Source organism: Typha latifolia, chromosome 11 (genome assembly GCF_019914945.1).
Source record: "Typha latifolia isolate L0001 chromosome 11, TyphaL0001v2, whole genome shotgun sequence".
NCBI classification, from domain to species: Eukaryota; Viridiplantae; Streptophyta; class Magnoliopsida; order Poales; family Typhaceae; genus Typha; species Typha latifolia.
Window position 1 is genome coordinate 10523084 of NC_133096.1, and position 15728 is coordinate 10538811.

Genomic DNA, 15728 nt, shown 5'->3' on the forward strand with positions numbered 1-15728 from the left:
ATGGTTTGCATATCATCATATATGTTGGACATTTAAACGAGAGTCAAGTAAGCCGGTTCACCACTTAGGGCTGAACAGAAATTCAAGTGAACAATTACAACTATAATTACGAATAATATGCAAACTTCAAGTGAGCAGGAATTATCTTGTATGGAAAATACAGAAGAAAATCAGATGAAAAAATAAATCAAAAGACTTCAGGTAAAATTGTACACATAAGGGTCTCTTGCATCCAGCAAATATATATTTGAGAGAACTTAAAACGGCTGACTAGGAATGGCATATATAGAATCTACATGAATTAGTAGTTTTTATGCAATTAGCAGTGTTTGACTCCTACACCTAATAAATTCTTACAGCAATTGTATCAGCTATTACATAGGCCTCTGTTTCAGATCCAGATCTCCATCTTTTCATTCTAGATGATCATGTGTCAAAGGAGAATCAATCTATCACAATCATTAATTGTTGTACAGCATAAAACTAAGGGACTTCGTAATTTGGTAAATGGTAAAGACAACTGAAATGGTATTTACTTGTTTCCCTGGTGAATTTATGTACAAGGACATTAGTTCGGAGGAGTTATCGTAATCTAACCACATAAATTGAGGAACAAGAACCTCAGCCACTGCTGGAACAACCTATCAAGAAAACAAGATGGTACATCAAACACAAAATGTAAATGAATATATGGGGCAATTGGAATTGTGCAAGCAACATAGGATCCATTGATCTGAAAGTTCATTTCTTACAGGCATTCCAAGGTAGATGATTCGGGTATTTAAGAACAAAGAAGGCAAATCTGGAGGGACAGTGCTTGGTCTTCCATATCCTCTAGCTCCTCCTTGGTACATGCTTAAGCTCATACTATACTTCGAGGGACGGGATATACATTCCTCCATTGTCAAGGTAGTTTCTAGCAGATGAAATGCTCTCCTGTTACATATGGAATCATGATATAGACTTTCTTCTCAGTTTCTTTTATTGAAATAATCCTCGAACAATATTGCATAAAGTGAATGTATAAAAGGTTTTATTACCTCCATAACTTTCTCTGTCTGCGCTGTGTTACAGGGTTAACTTCTGTCCATCTGTGAAGCATCAAGACAATGAAGATATCTAGAAGCATTATAGTAATTTTCTATCACTGTCAAGGAGGAACCAATATTTAACTAATGCATTAAGGGAAAGCAAATTATGACCCAATTTTGAGAAAACTGGAAAGTGAGATTGCTGTCAGTGACTGATCATAGAAAGAGTGAAGAATTGCAAACCTACTAAATACAAGTAGATATCCTACAAGCTACAACCTAAATACCGTTGCTACTAGAGGAAATCTCTCATGATAAAATACTCTTGAAGGCATTTGATTTTGAGCTCCAAAACCTACTCTCTTTTCTCTCTTTTTCCTTCCCTCAAATAGGATCAAAAGAGCGCCCTGAAACCTATCAAACACTTCATCTCCTATAGTCGAACACTGATATACCAATCTAATTCAATTAACCCAAAGCTACTAAATTTAAAATTAAATCTTTCAAACTAATGCGAGCGTGAAAGTTAAGGCATTTTACTCGCATCCATTTTTGAGATTCTCCTCTCGAAACTGGTTCGGTATGTAGTTCTAGTCATTGGGACCTCGCGACTCTTATCTCCAACTCGCCTTTCGTGTGGGAGGAGACGAAGTCAGCGAATTGGAGGACGGCAACAAGGAACTCTTGGGTAAAGCCGGCCCGTGACTCGCTCTTCGTGGTGAGGAAGACGTGAGCTCGTCAAAGGTCGAGGAAGAGAGAATCGACGACGGAGACCGCGGAGTAACGAAATGTGAGCGCCATAGCCACAGGGATTTATCGGAACTCGGAAGCGGGGGCGGATCCGGTTGGCTGGCGTCGGAGCCGGACCCGTGGATTTCTTCGACCTTTGGGTGTAATCGGATCCAGATGATTTGTGGATCCGATCAATGAATTGACACTATAAAGGTTTTTTTTTTCTTTAAAAGAAGTCAGTAGCTTTCAAATTATTACAACTTAATACCAATAAATCAAGGAAAAAAAGATCTTAATCTTATAACAAGCTTTATACTTAGCTGAGACTAAAAAAGTAGACAAAATAAGATATTCGTCGTGAAAACAATCCTCTCATAGTCTCACTTGGCTAACAAGCAGCATCATAAGAAGGAACATCAACAAATTCGAAAGGAGATACATGCATAAATAACTCGGCGTCCTATGGTATGAATCAACACCATAATGAACCCTGAAAGAACGAACATGCAAAATAAATTACAAACCCTAAAATAAAAGAGAAGAAGCAAACTAGGCCGACCAATTCTAAATCAGATACAATCTTTTCACAAGCACTAGACACCTACAACAAAACACACCAAGATAAAATCTCATAAGAAATTTAAAAAACACAAACATAGTCTAGCTCGACAAAAAATGAAGGCACCTAGCACTAAAAAAGCATCCTCATGGGTGAGGCTGGCTTGGAGAGAGATCTATTAAAAATATCAGCGCCAAACCTTAGCAATGGTTCGACACTACAAAGACTAGGGGTGTCACCGAGCCAAGCCCGAGTCGCTGAAAGAGGCTCGAAATCAATATTGAGCCAAGCCTGAGCTAAAGCCGGCTCACTCAGGCTCGGCTCGATCGGCTCAGTATAAAACTAAATTATAAAATCCTAATTCACAAATCTAAGTCCCACGTCAAAGACTTAGTAGTTTTAGCTTTATTTTGCAAGTAATGTTTTGTGGTCCATATTTGCTAATGTGATTATAAAGTGGAATTATATTGCAAATCATTCGCTTAATCATAAATAGAATTATTCATTAGAAAATCGTGTGAGCACGCCGTCCACCAGCCACGCCCAAGTACCATACCTCGAGATTCTATTTATCCACCCTCGGTCACCGCTTTCGGATTTCTAGGGTTTCTTCTTCCCTGCTCACATTCTCCATCTCCTTCCTTGATCCGACGACCTCCCGGTGATCGGATCTCTCCTTTTCTCCGCCACGATGTATGGGTTCGAAGCCATGACCTTCAACATCCACGATGGGTACCTAGAGGCCATCGTCCGGGGTTATCGCTCTGGCCTGCTCACCGCCGCTGACTACAACAATCTCTGCCAGTGTGAAACCTTAGACGACATCAAGATGCACCTCTCCGCCACCGAGTACGCGCCCTACCTCCAGAACGGTGCGCGATCTTCTCTCTATTTCTCTGGATCCTGATTCGATTTTGCTCCCATTTCTCATTAGATCCATGATTATTCGGTGTATTTTCCTACATTCTTTAGATTTACAGTGGATTGTGATCTAGATTGGTATTATTTGAAGAGGTTATGTATTTCTTGATGTTTCTGCATGTTGGAATTGATGTGTGAAAAATAATTTGCGGTTCTAGAGAGCCAATCGCTTTGGAAATGTGTGGAGAAAACGTTTATTTCATCACTGATGTGCGAGAAGTTTTCATCAATTTGAACTGGAAGATGTTTTCTCCATGGGCATCCCATACTGTTGTTGTTTCTTCTTTGGGCCTTAAAAATTGGGCGTGCTTCCTGTATCAGATTTTGCTTCATTTCTTCTTCTTCTTTCTTTTTTCTAGAAAAAACTTTTCTGGAATATTTTTTGATCTCCGGAAGTAACAGAAATTCTAATTACTTTCAATTTTGGATCATGTCGTAGTGGTTGTCTATTTTTCTCTGATGCCCTTATAAGATTAAATGTCATAATGGAAAAGTGCATATTACCTCCTAGGTGTTGGTTCGAAATCAAAGAAACCCTGTATTTCCATTTGTTGCACTCTTCCCTCTCATGTGGCGAAGACCTAAATGCAGACACGGATGGTCATGATGCTGTGTGAGAAGTGATAAAAAGTGGCCTTATTATTTTCTACTATCATCATCAAATATGTGATAATATGGTAGTTGATAATAGTATCATATGTGATTTGTGTCTGTTTTGTATTTGTTGTCAATTATCTAGCTGCCTCTCCTTTGTTCTAACATTCAACTGCCTGCAGAGCCTTCTCCTTTGCATACGACCACAATTGTTGAGAAATGTACTCTTAAGCTGGTTGATGAATACAAGCATATGTTGTGCCAAGCCACTGAACCATTGTCCACATTCTTGGAATACATAACGTAGGTATTATCTATTTTAGTGCACTTCTGTAAGAAGTTTTTCTTTACATTCTCCAAAACCACTTGTTTTAGGTTTGGTTTACTGATTATTAATCTAGGGCTCTTCATTAAAACCTTGATTGTCTTTGCTTCATATAGGTATGGGCACATGATTGATAATGTTGTGCTTATTGTCACTGGTACTTTGCATGAGAGAGATGTGCATGAACTTTTGGAGAAATGTCATCCTTTGGGGATGTTTGACAGGTATATCCCTGGAAGTCCTTTTTGGTAAGTACTTATCTGTTCAATAGTCCCTGAGAGTGCTGAGCTACTGTTATTTTTCCGCCCTTCAACAGCATTGCATCACTTGCAGTTGCACAGAACATGCGTGATCTTTACAGATTAGTTCTTGTCGATACGCCATTAGCTCCATATTTTTCAGAATGCATTACCTCGGAGGTACTTATTTTTTGGATTTCACATGTTCCGTCTACTATAATTTCAAGTAACTTGAACAAATTCCCAGATTTTGTAAATGTAGAAGACTCTAGTAATGTCACTTTATGAAGCTTTCTGGTGGCAATGTCTTGTAGGATTTGGATGACATGAATATTGAGATAATGAGGAACACTCTCTACAAAGCATACCTTGAGGACTTCTACAAATTCTGTCAGGTATATAGTGCTACTTGTAATGGTAGTCTTTTTCGATGCTGTAAGTAGTCATATGCTTTTTCTTTTTTGCTTAACTATGTCAATTTTTCAAATCAGAAACTGGGTGGAGCAACGGCTGAGATAATGTGTGACCTTCTTTCATATGAAGCTGACAGAAGAGCTGTCAATATAACCATAAATAGGTTGGTCCCACAAACGAATGTTGCTCCTTTTGGTACACTTTTTATTATTTTGTCATCGGATATTTGTAGTCTTAGTTTGTTGTCTTGTATGAGAAGCAATAGATGGTATTTGTACATCTTGTATTACTTTCAATCTGGATTTTCATATGTCAAGAGTACAGTACATTATTCATGCTAAATTATGTTCTTTTTACAGTATTGGTACCGAATTGACTAGAGATGACCGTCGGAAGCTTTATTCCAACTTTGGTTTGTTGTAAGTTTTCTGATTACTATGATTGTTGGATTTGAGTTATGCTTGTTGCTTATAGTGGTATGACTGTTTGCATGATAGGTACCCCTACGGACATGAAGAACTCGCTGTCTGTGAGGACATTGACCAGGTAAGTTTCCAAATTGAAAGTTGCTTATTTTTTTGCTTGTTAATTTACTTGTTTGAAGATAGACAACATCTGTTTTGACTTTTGTGATACTTAATCTTGCCTCTATTGCTTTGCTAGCATACATGCTCTTATTCATGCAATGACTTTCTCATTAGCTGTAATGGAGTTTCTCAAATCATTGGAAAAGTTTCATACTGGATGTTTGTATCTTGTGTGTGGTCTTACTGGTCTTTATTCTAAAGCCATGTGACAATTTATATATTAATGCTGATATTTAGCAATTATTATGCCCTAGGCCGAGCGCTTCCCCCTTAAGATTTGGGGTGACGTGGTATTCCACGGGAGAGGTTATCGTGGCACACAATGAGTGTGATGGGCATAAATCAAAATCTGGCTTCCTTTGACTGCTCTTCTGTGCTAAGTAGCAGTTAGAGCACTGGGGTCGGCCTACATTTTATTTTTTTAATTATCTTTTACAAGTTTATGGTCATATCTCTTTCATTACGTGCCTGTTTATGCTGTCTCTGCAGTTTGTATGTTGCTGATTCAACCTTTGTCAACAAGAAAATCTGATAAATGTTTTTTTTTCTTGAGACAGTCTTTTCCATAGTATAATGTTTAGAAAACCTCATTTGCTGCCTTCCTTGTGCACATTCTGTTTTCTCAAGCAAGAGGCAAGATTTCTTGTTGAGGAATACCCCGAATGGTTAGCCAACATATTTCCTGTCTCGAAAAAGGTTTCTAAGATTGGCCTGTTGATCCAACTCCTTGCCTGGAACTATTAGATTTGCTTCATCTTAGGCCCTCGGTGGTGGTGTGTGGGGTCAACGCATGATCTTTCTGAATTACTATGCTTTCGAAGCACCTCTTGTTCCACCAACAGAATCTTTGGCTCCAGGGATATGGAATATTGTAAACAAGACTGTCTTCAAATTCCCCTTTCCTTTCCTGCCCTCGGTGTTTTCCCAACCTCAATATATAATAGTTTTAGTTGTTACTGCAAGATGTAAAGTCCTGAATATCCGTATCATGACTGCTCAATTGTTTTGGGTTCTTTTGCAGGTGCGTGCTGCAATGGAAAAATATCCTCCATATCAATCAATTTTTGCCAAGATGTCCTATGGAGAAAGTCAGATGCTGGACAAGGCCTTCTATGAAGAAGAGGTGAAAAGGCTTTGCCTGGCTTTTGAACAACAGGTATGTCTATCCAAACATATGTATGCATGTACATGGTTGCATCTGGTTTTCTTATAAGAATAATGCTTAGTTTGTGTCTTTGTTGCTGAATTTGTTATATGTTATCATTATCCTCGTGGTATAACTCTGCAACCTTGCTTATATCAGTTTTTGATTGCTGAATTTGCTATGCATAATTGTTGTACTTTTTGTGCAACCTGAGATGTTCCAAACTGTTTCATAATGCAGTGTGTTCAAGGTTGTAGATGGAGTATATTTATGCAGTTTGCAGCTGCTCTTTTAGCTTATATTAGTGCTGAAGGAATGTTTAACCCTCGTCCTAATGTCTGTCTACAAGTCTAGAGCAGGAGAGATTCAAGTGGTGATTGCCAATCATTTTCATTTCCTCCTTTACCCTTCTTCCCTCTTGTCTTCTCAACTCATAGATGGTATATTAACACTACAATCTTTTTAATTCAGGCATTCCCTGACTTGTTCTCACTTACAAATCCCTGCTTACCAGTATTCTACCAGTGAAATTAGAGAGGAAAATATCAGTGTAACCCTAAATAGAAGCTACAGCTCTAAAGCCTACTATATGTTATTTGGAGGATGCCAGTATAAGCGGAACTAAAAGCAAGGAAAGAGGGCTATAAATTAACAAGTTTTTATCTGGAAAGATATCCAACCCATCAGAACAGTTGATAGTAGGAGAGTGATGAGTCCTATAAACAAAGGCATAATACCTTCAGCACCTATTGTGAAAGTGTGAAAGCTAATCTTTTTAACTCATTACATGAGGATTGAGGGCCCCTTCTGACATTTCTTTTTGTTGTGATGCAGTTCCACTATGCCGTTTTCTTTGCTTATATTAGACTAAGGGAGCAGGAGATCAGGAACCTGATGTGGATCTCAGAATGTGTTGCACAAAATCAGAAGTCCAGAGTCCACGACAGTGTGGTCTTTATTTTTTAAGTGGCGTTACTTTTAAGAGTGTTGTAAAGAAGTTTGTTCACATCACAAGATCGTATGGACTCATCCCTTTATTTGGTCGTATGCCTTCATCTCTGTTGAGTGTTGATGGTCATCAAAGGATCATATATCGTTCTTTATTACATTATCGGAATAATGTGAAACTAATCCATGCCAGTAAAGAATATGCTGCATTCTTAATAAGTTTTTTATTGGATTAGCAAATTTTTGTTACAAGTGAGGTTGGTTTCGTTGTGTGTTTCTTTAAGCTTTCTCCAAGGACTAGCAAGGAATTTTATTCTGTTTGTCCTTCCAGTTTATCTTAGTCATAAGGGCAATGCTCTCTTACATGATCGATCTTTTCTTTTACTGGACGCCTACTTGATGAATGCTTTGCGTGGCAAGTCCAGTTTATGATCACATTAGGGAATATAGACCAGAACATATTATTTGCAAATAAGGGCTACTTTGGTTTGGTGGTGCATTTATATAACTATATATGTGCAATGTATTTATTTGTGTAAACAATATAAGTGTTGACACACAATCTGAGGTATAAGCTTCATTAGGTCCTCCCCTTGTTGCTTATTCTTGACCTCGCAATCTGTGCACCAGTTCCACGCAGCCTTGTGCGTACATAAACCACCTTGGGTGTTGGGTTCTTACTATCCGTTACAAAAAGATATTTGGGTTTTGGGTTTTGGGTTCTGTGTTTGGAATTTAAATTTCAAGGTAGTATTTCTCTGAGACTACCTTGGGTTGTAAGAGTAAGAGGCAACTCACGGCCGGAGCTCTGCACCAATCAATAGCAGAGTATGTACGCACTGTGATCCACGCGATTTAAACTGTGAGCTCCTCTGCACCAATCACGAGAGTAAGAGTGGGTTTTGGATGTCGGATTTAATTTTTACCTTGGATTCTAAGAGGTACAGAGTCAGAACTGTGCACCAATCAACGCCACAGCATGTACGCACAGTGATCCACACGATTTAAACTATGAAAATAGTGTTAGCATCGTACTCTATCATCAGATACTCTGCATACGCTGTGCTGGCGTGAGGCAAAACTTTCTCACCACTAACACTAAGCTTTCATCGATCCATATTCAAAACTCCACTGTTTCACGTGCACCCATGAATTCGATCCTGGACGAAGAATGCCCCAGTTCTTGCAGCCGATCTAACTGTAGTGTAGCAGCCCACAGATTCCCTAAAAATGGCTTCCAAACCAGTTTTGCTTTCCCAGGTTACTTAAATTCTGTTGATAACGTTTGTTTTTTCAATAGATGCTTCACGCTTTGTATAATCACTCTTCTTTAGGTTTTCGATTTGTCGTGCGCCACCTCAGATCGATTGCACGGGGTGGTCTGCAGATATCGCCAATTTGAGCTCATCAAACAATGCAAAAAAGAAAACATTAACTAGATGTAATTTAATGTATAATAATACTCCACAATGTATGTATTCTACCCAAAAAAAAAGAAGGGGGGGAAAAAAACTAACTGGTATTGTTTGGCTTCCAAGCAAGAACAAGTTGAAGTATGTGTAAAGTTACAGGTTTTGTTTGTTTAGGTTACGATTAGGAACGAGGTGTCAATTTATGCATATGTGAAACATGTGGGAACTGTTTGTCTTCTCGCAGCTATCTCTTCCACTTATTCTTGCCAGCCAAGCTGAGGTAGAGTTACAGGTGTCCTTCCAAAATATTCTATCAAATTATGCAGTGGTGACTCCTAAAGCAGTTGAAAATGTTATCTAATTAGGGGCAGTCAATGGAGTCTTGCCATTTGCCAAGTACTCCAATTGCAGAAAAGTCCCTACAATGAAGGCTGCACACCTCATACACCAAATAAATGAATATAATCATAGTTTTATTCTGTTGGGATCGTCTTGTTACTTTGTCCTATGGCTAATTTGTTAGTTTTATTGTTCAAATCCACATATATATATATATATATATATATGAATGTATGGTGATGTGGAGAGAGAGAGCTCAAAGGCAGTTTGGAGTAGCCCACAGGAAAGTGGTATTACTCCACACCCTTCCATGATTCCTGGTTTTCCACTCCAAAACAAAATAGTTTACAAAGCTAAAGGCCAGTCCTTCTCATACACCAAGAGATCTCAATATCCATCACCTTCAATTGGATTCCTTCTCATCAATCCCAATACCAATACCAATACCAATACCAATGCCAAAACTCCTCCTTTGATTTCCAGGAGGAACCAACATAAAGCATCAGGAAGCCTAGATGTTTGTGTCGAACCCCTTGGCCAGGGTAACTACACATATAAAAACACCGCAAAGCTCTCTTCCTTCCCAAGATCCAATCTTTCTCTCATTTCCCAGTTTGTAGCGATGAAAATTTTTCTGGGTCTTTCTTGCTTCTCCCTAATCTGATCGCTTCTGAGGGTTTCGGTGGGAGCCGCCTTGATTGGTTCCTCCCACCTTGGCCTCTTCGTTGATGTGGGTGGACGGGAAAGTGGAGGAGAGGAAGGAAGCGGCGGGGTTAACGACGGAGAAGGGAAAGGCGTCGTCGAGGAAGAACAAGGGGCGGCAGAAGAAGACGGCTAGTGTAGTCCAGAGACTGTTTGATACGTGCAAGGAGGTGTTCGCGGGAGGTGGGCCTGGGATTGTCCCATCCCAGGAGGATGTGAGCCGCCTCTCCTTGTTTCTTGGTAAAAATTTCTCTCCTTTGTTATGGAAGTAAATCTTTACTGTTGATGTTTGTAGTCCTATTGGGGTTTAGAGAATTGGTGTGGCTGGGTTTGCTGTATTGAATTACTTCCTAGTGGGATTTAAGTGAATTGGATTGATATAATCTTGTTTTATGGCGAGCCGTTTATCTTTTTGTCACATGGTTGGAGAAGATATTAATTTTGTTTTGCTTTAAGAAACAATGTTGGTGAAACTAGAAGAAGAAGAAGAAGAAGAAGAAGAAGAAGAGGAGGAGGAGGAGGAGGAGGAGGAGGAGGAGGGATTGACTATTGATTACCTTTGATATATTCATAAAAAAATCTCCCTTTTAGGTTGTTTTACATAGTCATTTCCTTGGAATCATCATGATTGGAGGGCAAGTTTAAAGTTTTCCGAAAGGAAATCAATTATGAGATGTCACTTGATGATTCAGTTACCTGGGCATCTTACAGCCTTAAAGTACCTAAGAAAGCAAAACTCATGCTATCTGGGGAATCTCTTAATTATACATCAAGTTGAAGAAAAATATAGGTTTTAGTGTTATGAGGTGTCATTTGTCCAGGATTGATATTTTAGAGATCTCCTCTTTTTGCACCAAAGGTACTAGAAGCCCTAGAACAACTATTGAGTCTAAATGATGCTCAATCAAGAAACTTTCGCATCCAATGATTCTTCTTTTCAGGATGTTTTATTGTCGTACACCACTTCAAATGGGTATGGTTTTCAAGTTGAATGCGACATCATTGGTTTATTATATTGGTAGGATTGGCACCTCCTACCCCCATCAAATAGTTCTGGGATATGATTGCATGGAAATCATGTACAAGCTTTTCGTCTCTTTATATTAATTTGGCATATTAGTAGTGGGCGTTCATTTTGGCTAGTTGTGATGACTGTGAACCTGTGATCATTCCTTTGTGCAGATAGTATGAAACCAGAAGATGTTGATCTGGATCCAGCCCTTCCATATTTTTCTCATTCAAATTCTGAAAGACTTCCTCCAATAACATATATACACCTTAAACACAAGGAAAATTTTTCGGTAACAGTATTCATGACACCTTTACTACTCTTAACCTATAATGAATATGACTAGTAAAAAGATTTTTCTTAAATGTGCTGATTGCGCGCAGATTGGTATCTTCTGTTTGCCTCAGTCAGCTGTCATTCCACTACATGATCACCCAGGAATGACCGTCTTTAGCAAGCTCCTCTTTGGTTCCATACACATTAAATCATATGACTGGGTTGATACTGCTCAGATTTCCAATGAGACAATCAGATCAAGAGAAGGCGAGCTTCCCCGGATTTGTTAATTCGTTCTGTAGCTGAGAAGAAAATTTTATGCATTACTTTCTAACCTTCATCATTATGTTATCTTTCTTTCTTTCTTTCTTTCTTTCTTTCTTTCTTTCCTTCCTTCTTTTGGGCAAATCTCAGGTGAGCGATTGGCAAAGGTTAAGACTGACGATGTCTTTAACGATACATGCAAGACATCGATTCTTTATCCTGAATCTGGAGGCAATATGCATTGTTTTACTGCATTGACTCCTTGCGCAGTTCTGGATGTGCTTGGCCCACCTTATTCTCCTTCTGAAGGAAGGGACTCCACTTATTTTGATGATTTCCCATACTCTAGTTTTCCTAGTAAGTTATCTATTTCTTAAATTTCATTCCCTTCAAACCAGATATGCCTAATTCTGGACATCCTTATGAGACACCTTGAAAAAACTCTTAAGAATTTAAAAGAGAAATAGAAACGCATCTTTTGGTATTTGCCTCTATATATCTATTGTCACATTGATCTTATATTATTATCATGTATATGTTATTCCTGTTGTTCTTGTCTAATGCAGGATTCACTGTCATGCCTATTCTTAGACTGTATAGAAGTTATTTTAGGCTAAGGAATTAAGGCTTCCCCTTTTAGATTAATCGCAATTTAACCTCCTATAGGTTTAATTAAAATGCAGCTACTACTTTTTACATCATATTAGTTCAAATACAAGTTAAATTTGAAGATTTTAATTAGAGACAAAGTTATAAATTATTATATATGTTTTTCAACGCATCTAAAATAATATGATTGAATTTTAAGAAAATAAAGTTATGATAAACCATGTATATTTAATATATTTGCCAGATCTTTATAATTTAAAATTTGATAGATATTATTTTACATATATTAAAAAATTTATCGAATCATTTATAATGTTGTCTCTAATAAGAATTTTCATATTCAACTTTTAGTTCGGTCAAATATAATGAAATGAAATGATTGCACTTTAGTCATGATCTAGAGTTAAATGCTTAGTAAAATATATAGAAGTTTTGTGAAATTGAGCTTAACCATAGAGTCAAAATATAATTTCTCTATTGTTTTTTTTTTTCTGCTCTTTTAAAATAGATACTTCGGATTGTGCACCACAAATTCTCCAAGAAAAATAGAGTACGATATATATGTACACATATAATGGCTTCGTTTTAACTCTATTCCATGTTCGCCCAAGTAAAATTAGTAAATGTCCGTAAAATTAGTTGCATTCTGTGTTTCTGTCCTGCAGAAGTGATCCAAGAACTATGGTACTTAACAGACAAAGAGACACTAACAATAGCAAAGATTAAATAGCAAGAGCAATGTACTCTCTTCTGCAAGTGCCTTAAAATGGGAAAACCTCCAAAAGTTAGTAAACTTTGTCAGAAAAGTTACTGCATTGCTGCTGTTGATACTACTGTCTTCATTTCAGTTGGCCATATTATGCCCGGCGAGGAGGGGAAATACGCCTGGTTGAAAGCAAGACCAGAAAAACCTGAAGACTTCACGCTGGATGTTGCGGAGTACAATGGCCCAAAGATTCTGGACAAGTGATTCCAATGATCAAGGGGGGGAGATTAGACTAAAATATATTAGAGTGAGTTTATCTTTCCTATCTAATTTTGTGTTAAGGAAGGGCCCATATGCACCAAAGCTATTAGTTTTATCAAATCCAAGGGAGGGCCATGGCCACCCCCTCCTCTTAACTCTATGTGGCTCCACCGTCGAACGGCGACGATGTTTGGATGTTGAAAGACGTGTAAAAGTAGGAAATTGAATGAATAAATGAAAGAAATGATTCTGAGTGCATTGAGTTCAATATGATCCAGTTTCACTATGCACTTTAATTTGGAGTCAAAGGAAGTAAATTTGAGGATGCTTATACTCCTATTCTGCCTGTGTGCTTACTCATCTAGAATTGTTTATATTTGCAAGTAAACAAGTGGCCCCCTAAAGTCATTATTCTTACTCTATTCAGGTAAACTATTGGCATCAGAGGTTGAAGGATTCAACTGTGCAGAATTGTCAACCTGCTTTTATTAGTGATTCTTGCAGTACTTCAATACTGGTAACAAGTACTTTTTTCCATGAAGACATTTAAATTTTGAAGTCAAAAGTAAGGCCACTTTGCATTACTAGTTCTAGGAGACTTCAAACTCTACTCCGTATCTTATTATTTATTAAACCATGGACCTACTAGATTAGATTAGGATATTTGTAACTAGTCTTCAGTGTATGGTTGGACCTACTTATAAATTACACCCAATGTCTTAAGTTTATTACTATTATGATTAATTGCGTTGACACCCCTGAATTATACCCGATTTTTATAGAGACACCCTAAATTTTTTTTAGATTATAATATCATCCTTAACTTTGGGGTAAAGTGAAACAGGTAACGACTGCGACGAAAAACGCATAATGACTAACTATGCTCCTAATTAATATATCACAATATTATTTATTTTAAAAAATAAATTAAAATATTAAATATCTTACATCTTCTCTCTCCTTACTCTTTTATCTTTCTCTTTCCTTACTCTCTTCTCTCTCCCACTGACTCCCCATCCATCATCCTTCTCCCTTCACCATCATCGTAGGCTTGCGACAACCAGGAACCAGTCGGCCATCCTCCCCGTCGTCAGCTTGCCCTCCTCCCCTTTCCCCCGTCTCACCGTCGGCGTTACCTCTAGCCAATGCTGCCGACGTTGAGACGGGGGAAGGGGGAGGAGGGCAAGCCGAAGGCGGGGAGGTTGGCCAGCTAGTTCCTAGTTGTCGCAAGTCGACGACGAGGAGGCAATGTCAGTGGCCGGTGATGGCAAAGGAATGGTCGGCGTTGGTGAAGGGGCTGTCGGCGATGGTGATGGGAGAAGGATGATGGATGGGAAAAAAGACCATAAATTTTAATAATAAATTAAATTTAATTATAATAATATATATCCTTTTATCTTAATTTAATTAAAGGGCTTACGTCGGCATCTATGTTATTTCTAAGAAATATGAGTGATCTTTTTAACTTTCTTTTTTTTTAAAGAAAAGAATCATTTTTGATATATTTTATTAACTCTACTTTATAGCAATCAAATACGTCTTTAAATTTAACTGTGCTACGAATGATAAAAACAAAATCATATATAAAATCAAAAATACAAGAAGTAAGCAGACAAATATATATATATAATGTATATATTTTTTAATTTTCAAAAAAAAAGATTGCGGTGGTCAAGTTGTTTATCTTTATCTCATTTAATGAACAGTTAGTATGACGGTGTACGAGTATTAGGTACTAATAACTAGTCAACTAGATGCATTTATTAAAAGAGAAAACTTCCTTCGTTTGTTGAACTACAAGTCTTTGATGAACACTTATAATTGCTGAAAATATTTGTAAAAAAAATACAAATAATTAAATAAAAAATTTAAACCGAGAACCATAGAGCAATGGTCCTATGAGATCTATGACTTATATTATTTCGTAGATTTTTCACTAAATTATTATATGTATATATTTTGAGTTGATTTTAAACTTTTCTTTTCTTGAATGGATTGATTCAGTTGTTTATATAGATTCAAAAATTCTTCAACAAATTTCTAAATTCATCTCCTCTCCGTTGGATATTAAATTATGAATTACCCACATGTTATCATCAGTTACAATTCCAAAATAATCAACAGTATGTGCTTGTTTGAATCGAGTGACTCCTACAGTCCTATCCATCCCCCTCTTTTAAATGTCCACTATGTATAACAGTGCATAACCCTATTAACATTAATATAAACATTAATTAGTAGCATCCACCGGACAAATTATCCCAATAATTAAGCTAATGATGGTGCAAGTTAATTAAAGGTGTTGCAGACTCTAAACAATATGTCCTCGTTTCATGGTAGGCCGTCACTTTAATGAGAAGGAAAGAATGCCAAGTTGTAGTCCTATGAGTAGTTATAATGCAGAGTATTTAATAGATCAACTTGTCGAATAATTATCTCCTAGGGCTTTTCATATTCATTCATATGTGCTAAATAGTGCACAGAGAATGGAATATATATATATACACACAAAGTCAAACATAAAGTTTGTGTTTTGAAAGTTTGACAAAGGGAGAGAAAGATGTCAGGGTTCTTGACAAATTGAGAAAATTGGGTTTTTTTTTCTTGCATGTATATACTTTAAAAGTTGATATTTACTTGTATATCTTTAGTTAGA

At 37.4% G+C, this 15728-nt stretch overlaps 3 protein-coding genes across 5 annotated transcripts; 2 read left to right on the top strand and 1 right to left on the bottom strand.

Moving 5' to 3' along the window:
- Positions 1–228: 228 nt before the first annotated feature.
- LOC140798080 (ATP-dependent Clp protease proteolytic subunit-related protein 1, chloroplastic-like) lies at positions 229–1858 on the bottom strand. 2 transcript variants are annotated; one of them, XR_012110775.1, is made up of 4 exons: positions 1572–1858; positions 1041–1091; positions 753–936; positions 229–641 (listed from the first exon to the last, which is right to left on the bottom strand). XR_012110775.1 is itself a non-coding variant. In XM_073151808.1 (4 exons), exons 1-4 carry the CDS (start codon positions 1627–1629, stop codon positions 462–464), a joined length of 501 nt encoding a protein of 166 aa, XP_073007909.1. In that variant the 5' UTR covers positions 1630–1858; the 3' UTR covers positions 229–461. The 2 variants fall into 2 exon arrangements, 1 of the variants encoding a protein (XP_073007909.1); XM_073151808.1 differs by having other exon boundaries at positions 1041–1119.
- A 979-nt stretch (positions 1859–2837) lies between these two features.
- On the top strand, positions 2838–7713 carry LOC140797325 (probable V-type proton ATPase subunit d). The gene is made up of 10 exons (XM_073150680.1): positions 2838–3194; positions 4020–4140; positions 4279–4386; positions 4479–4581; positions 4716–4796; positions 4893–4978; positions 5175–5234; positions 5313–5361; positions 6424–6558; positions 7381–7713. The coding sequence occupies exons 1-10, from the start codon at positions 3014–3016 to the stop codon at positions 7510–7512; spliced, it is 1056 nt and encodes a 351-aa protein (XP_073006781.1). The 5' UTR covers positions 2838–3013; the 3' UTR covers positions 7513–7713.
- Positions 7714–9479: 1766 nt separating this feature from the next.
- On the top strand, positions 9480–13809 carry LOC140798343 (plant cysteine oxidase 2-like). 2 transcript variants are annotated; one of them, XM_073152173.1, is made up of 6 exons: positions 9480–10187; positions 11130–11248; positions 11340–11499; positions 11647–11853; positions 12954–13118; positions 13500–13809. In XM_073152173.1, exons 1-5 carry the CDS (start codon positions 9974–9976, stop codon positions 13073–13075), a joined length of 822 nt encoding a protein of 273 aa, XP_073008274.1. In that variant the 5' UTR covers positions 9480–9973; the 3' UTR covers positions 13076–13118; positions 13500–13809. The 2 variants fall into 2 exon arrangements, with proteins under 2 accessions (XP_073008274.1, XP_073008273.1); XM_073152172.1 differs by lacking the exon at positions 13500–13809 and having other exon boundaries at positions 12954–13340.
- The last annotated feature ends 1919 nt before the right edge of the window (positions 13810–15728 follow it).

Excerpts from the sequence above, each read along its gene's own strand:
- LOC140797325 (XM_073150680.1), top strand. The coding sequence starts at position 3,014 with ATGTATGGGTTCGAAGCCATGACCTTCAACATCCACGATGGGTACCTA. Across the intron at positions 4,582-4,715 it reads CAGAATGCATTACCTCGGAG|GATTTGGATGACATGAATAT; the intron begins GTACTTATTTTT and ends AATGTCTTGTAG. Across the intron at positions 4,979-5,174 it reads GTCAATATAACCATAAATAG|TATTGGTACCGAATTGACTA; the intron begins GTTGGTCCCACA and ends TTCTTTTTACAG.
- LOC140798080 (XM_073151808.1), bottom strand. The coding sequence starts at position 1,629 with ATGACTAGAACTACATACCGAACCAGTTTCGAGAGGAGAATCTCAAAA. Across the intron at positions 1,120-1,571 it reads AATCTCAAAAATGGATGCGA|ATATCTTCATTGTCTTGATG; the intron begins GTAAAATGCCTT and ends TAATGCTTCTAG. Across the intron at positions 642-752 it reads TCATCTACCTTGGAATGCCT|GTTGTTCCAGCAGTGGCTGA; the intron begins GTAAGAAATGAA and ends TTTTCTTGATAG.
- LOC140798343 (XM_073152173.1), top strand. The coding sequence starts at position 9,974 with ATGTGGGTGGACGGGAAAGTGGAGGAGAGGAAGGAAGCGGCGGGGTTA. Across the intron at positions 10,188-11,129 it reads CCGCCTCTCCTTGTTTCTTG|ATAGTATGAAACCAGAAGAT; the intron begins GTAAAAATTTCT and ends TCCTTTGTGCAG. Across the intron at positions 11,500-11,646 it reads GACAATCAGATCAAGAGAAG|GTGAGCGATTGGCAAAGGTT; the intron begins GCGAGCTTCCCC and ends GGCAAATCTCAG.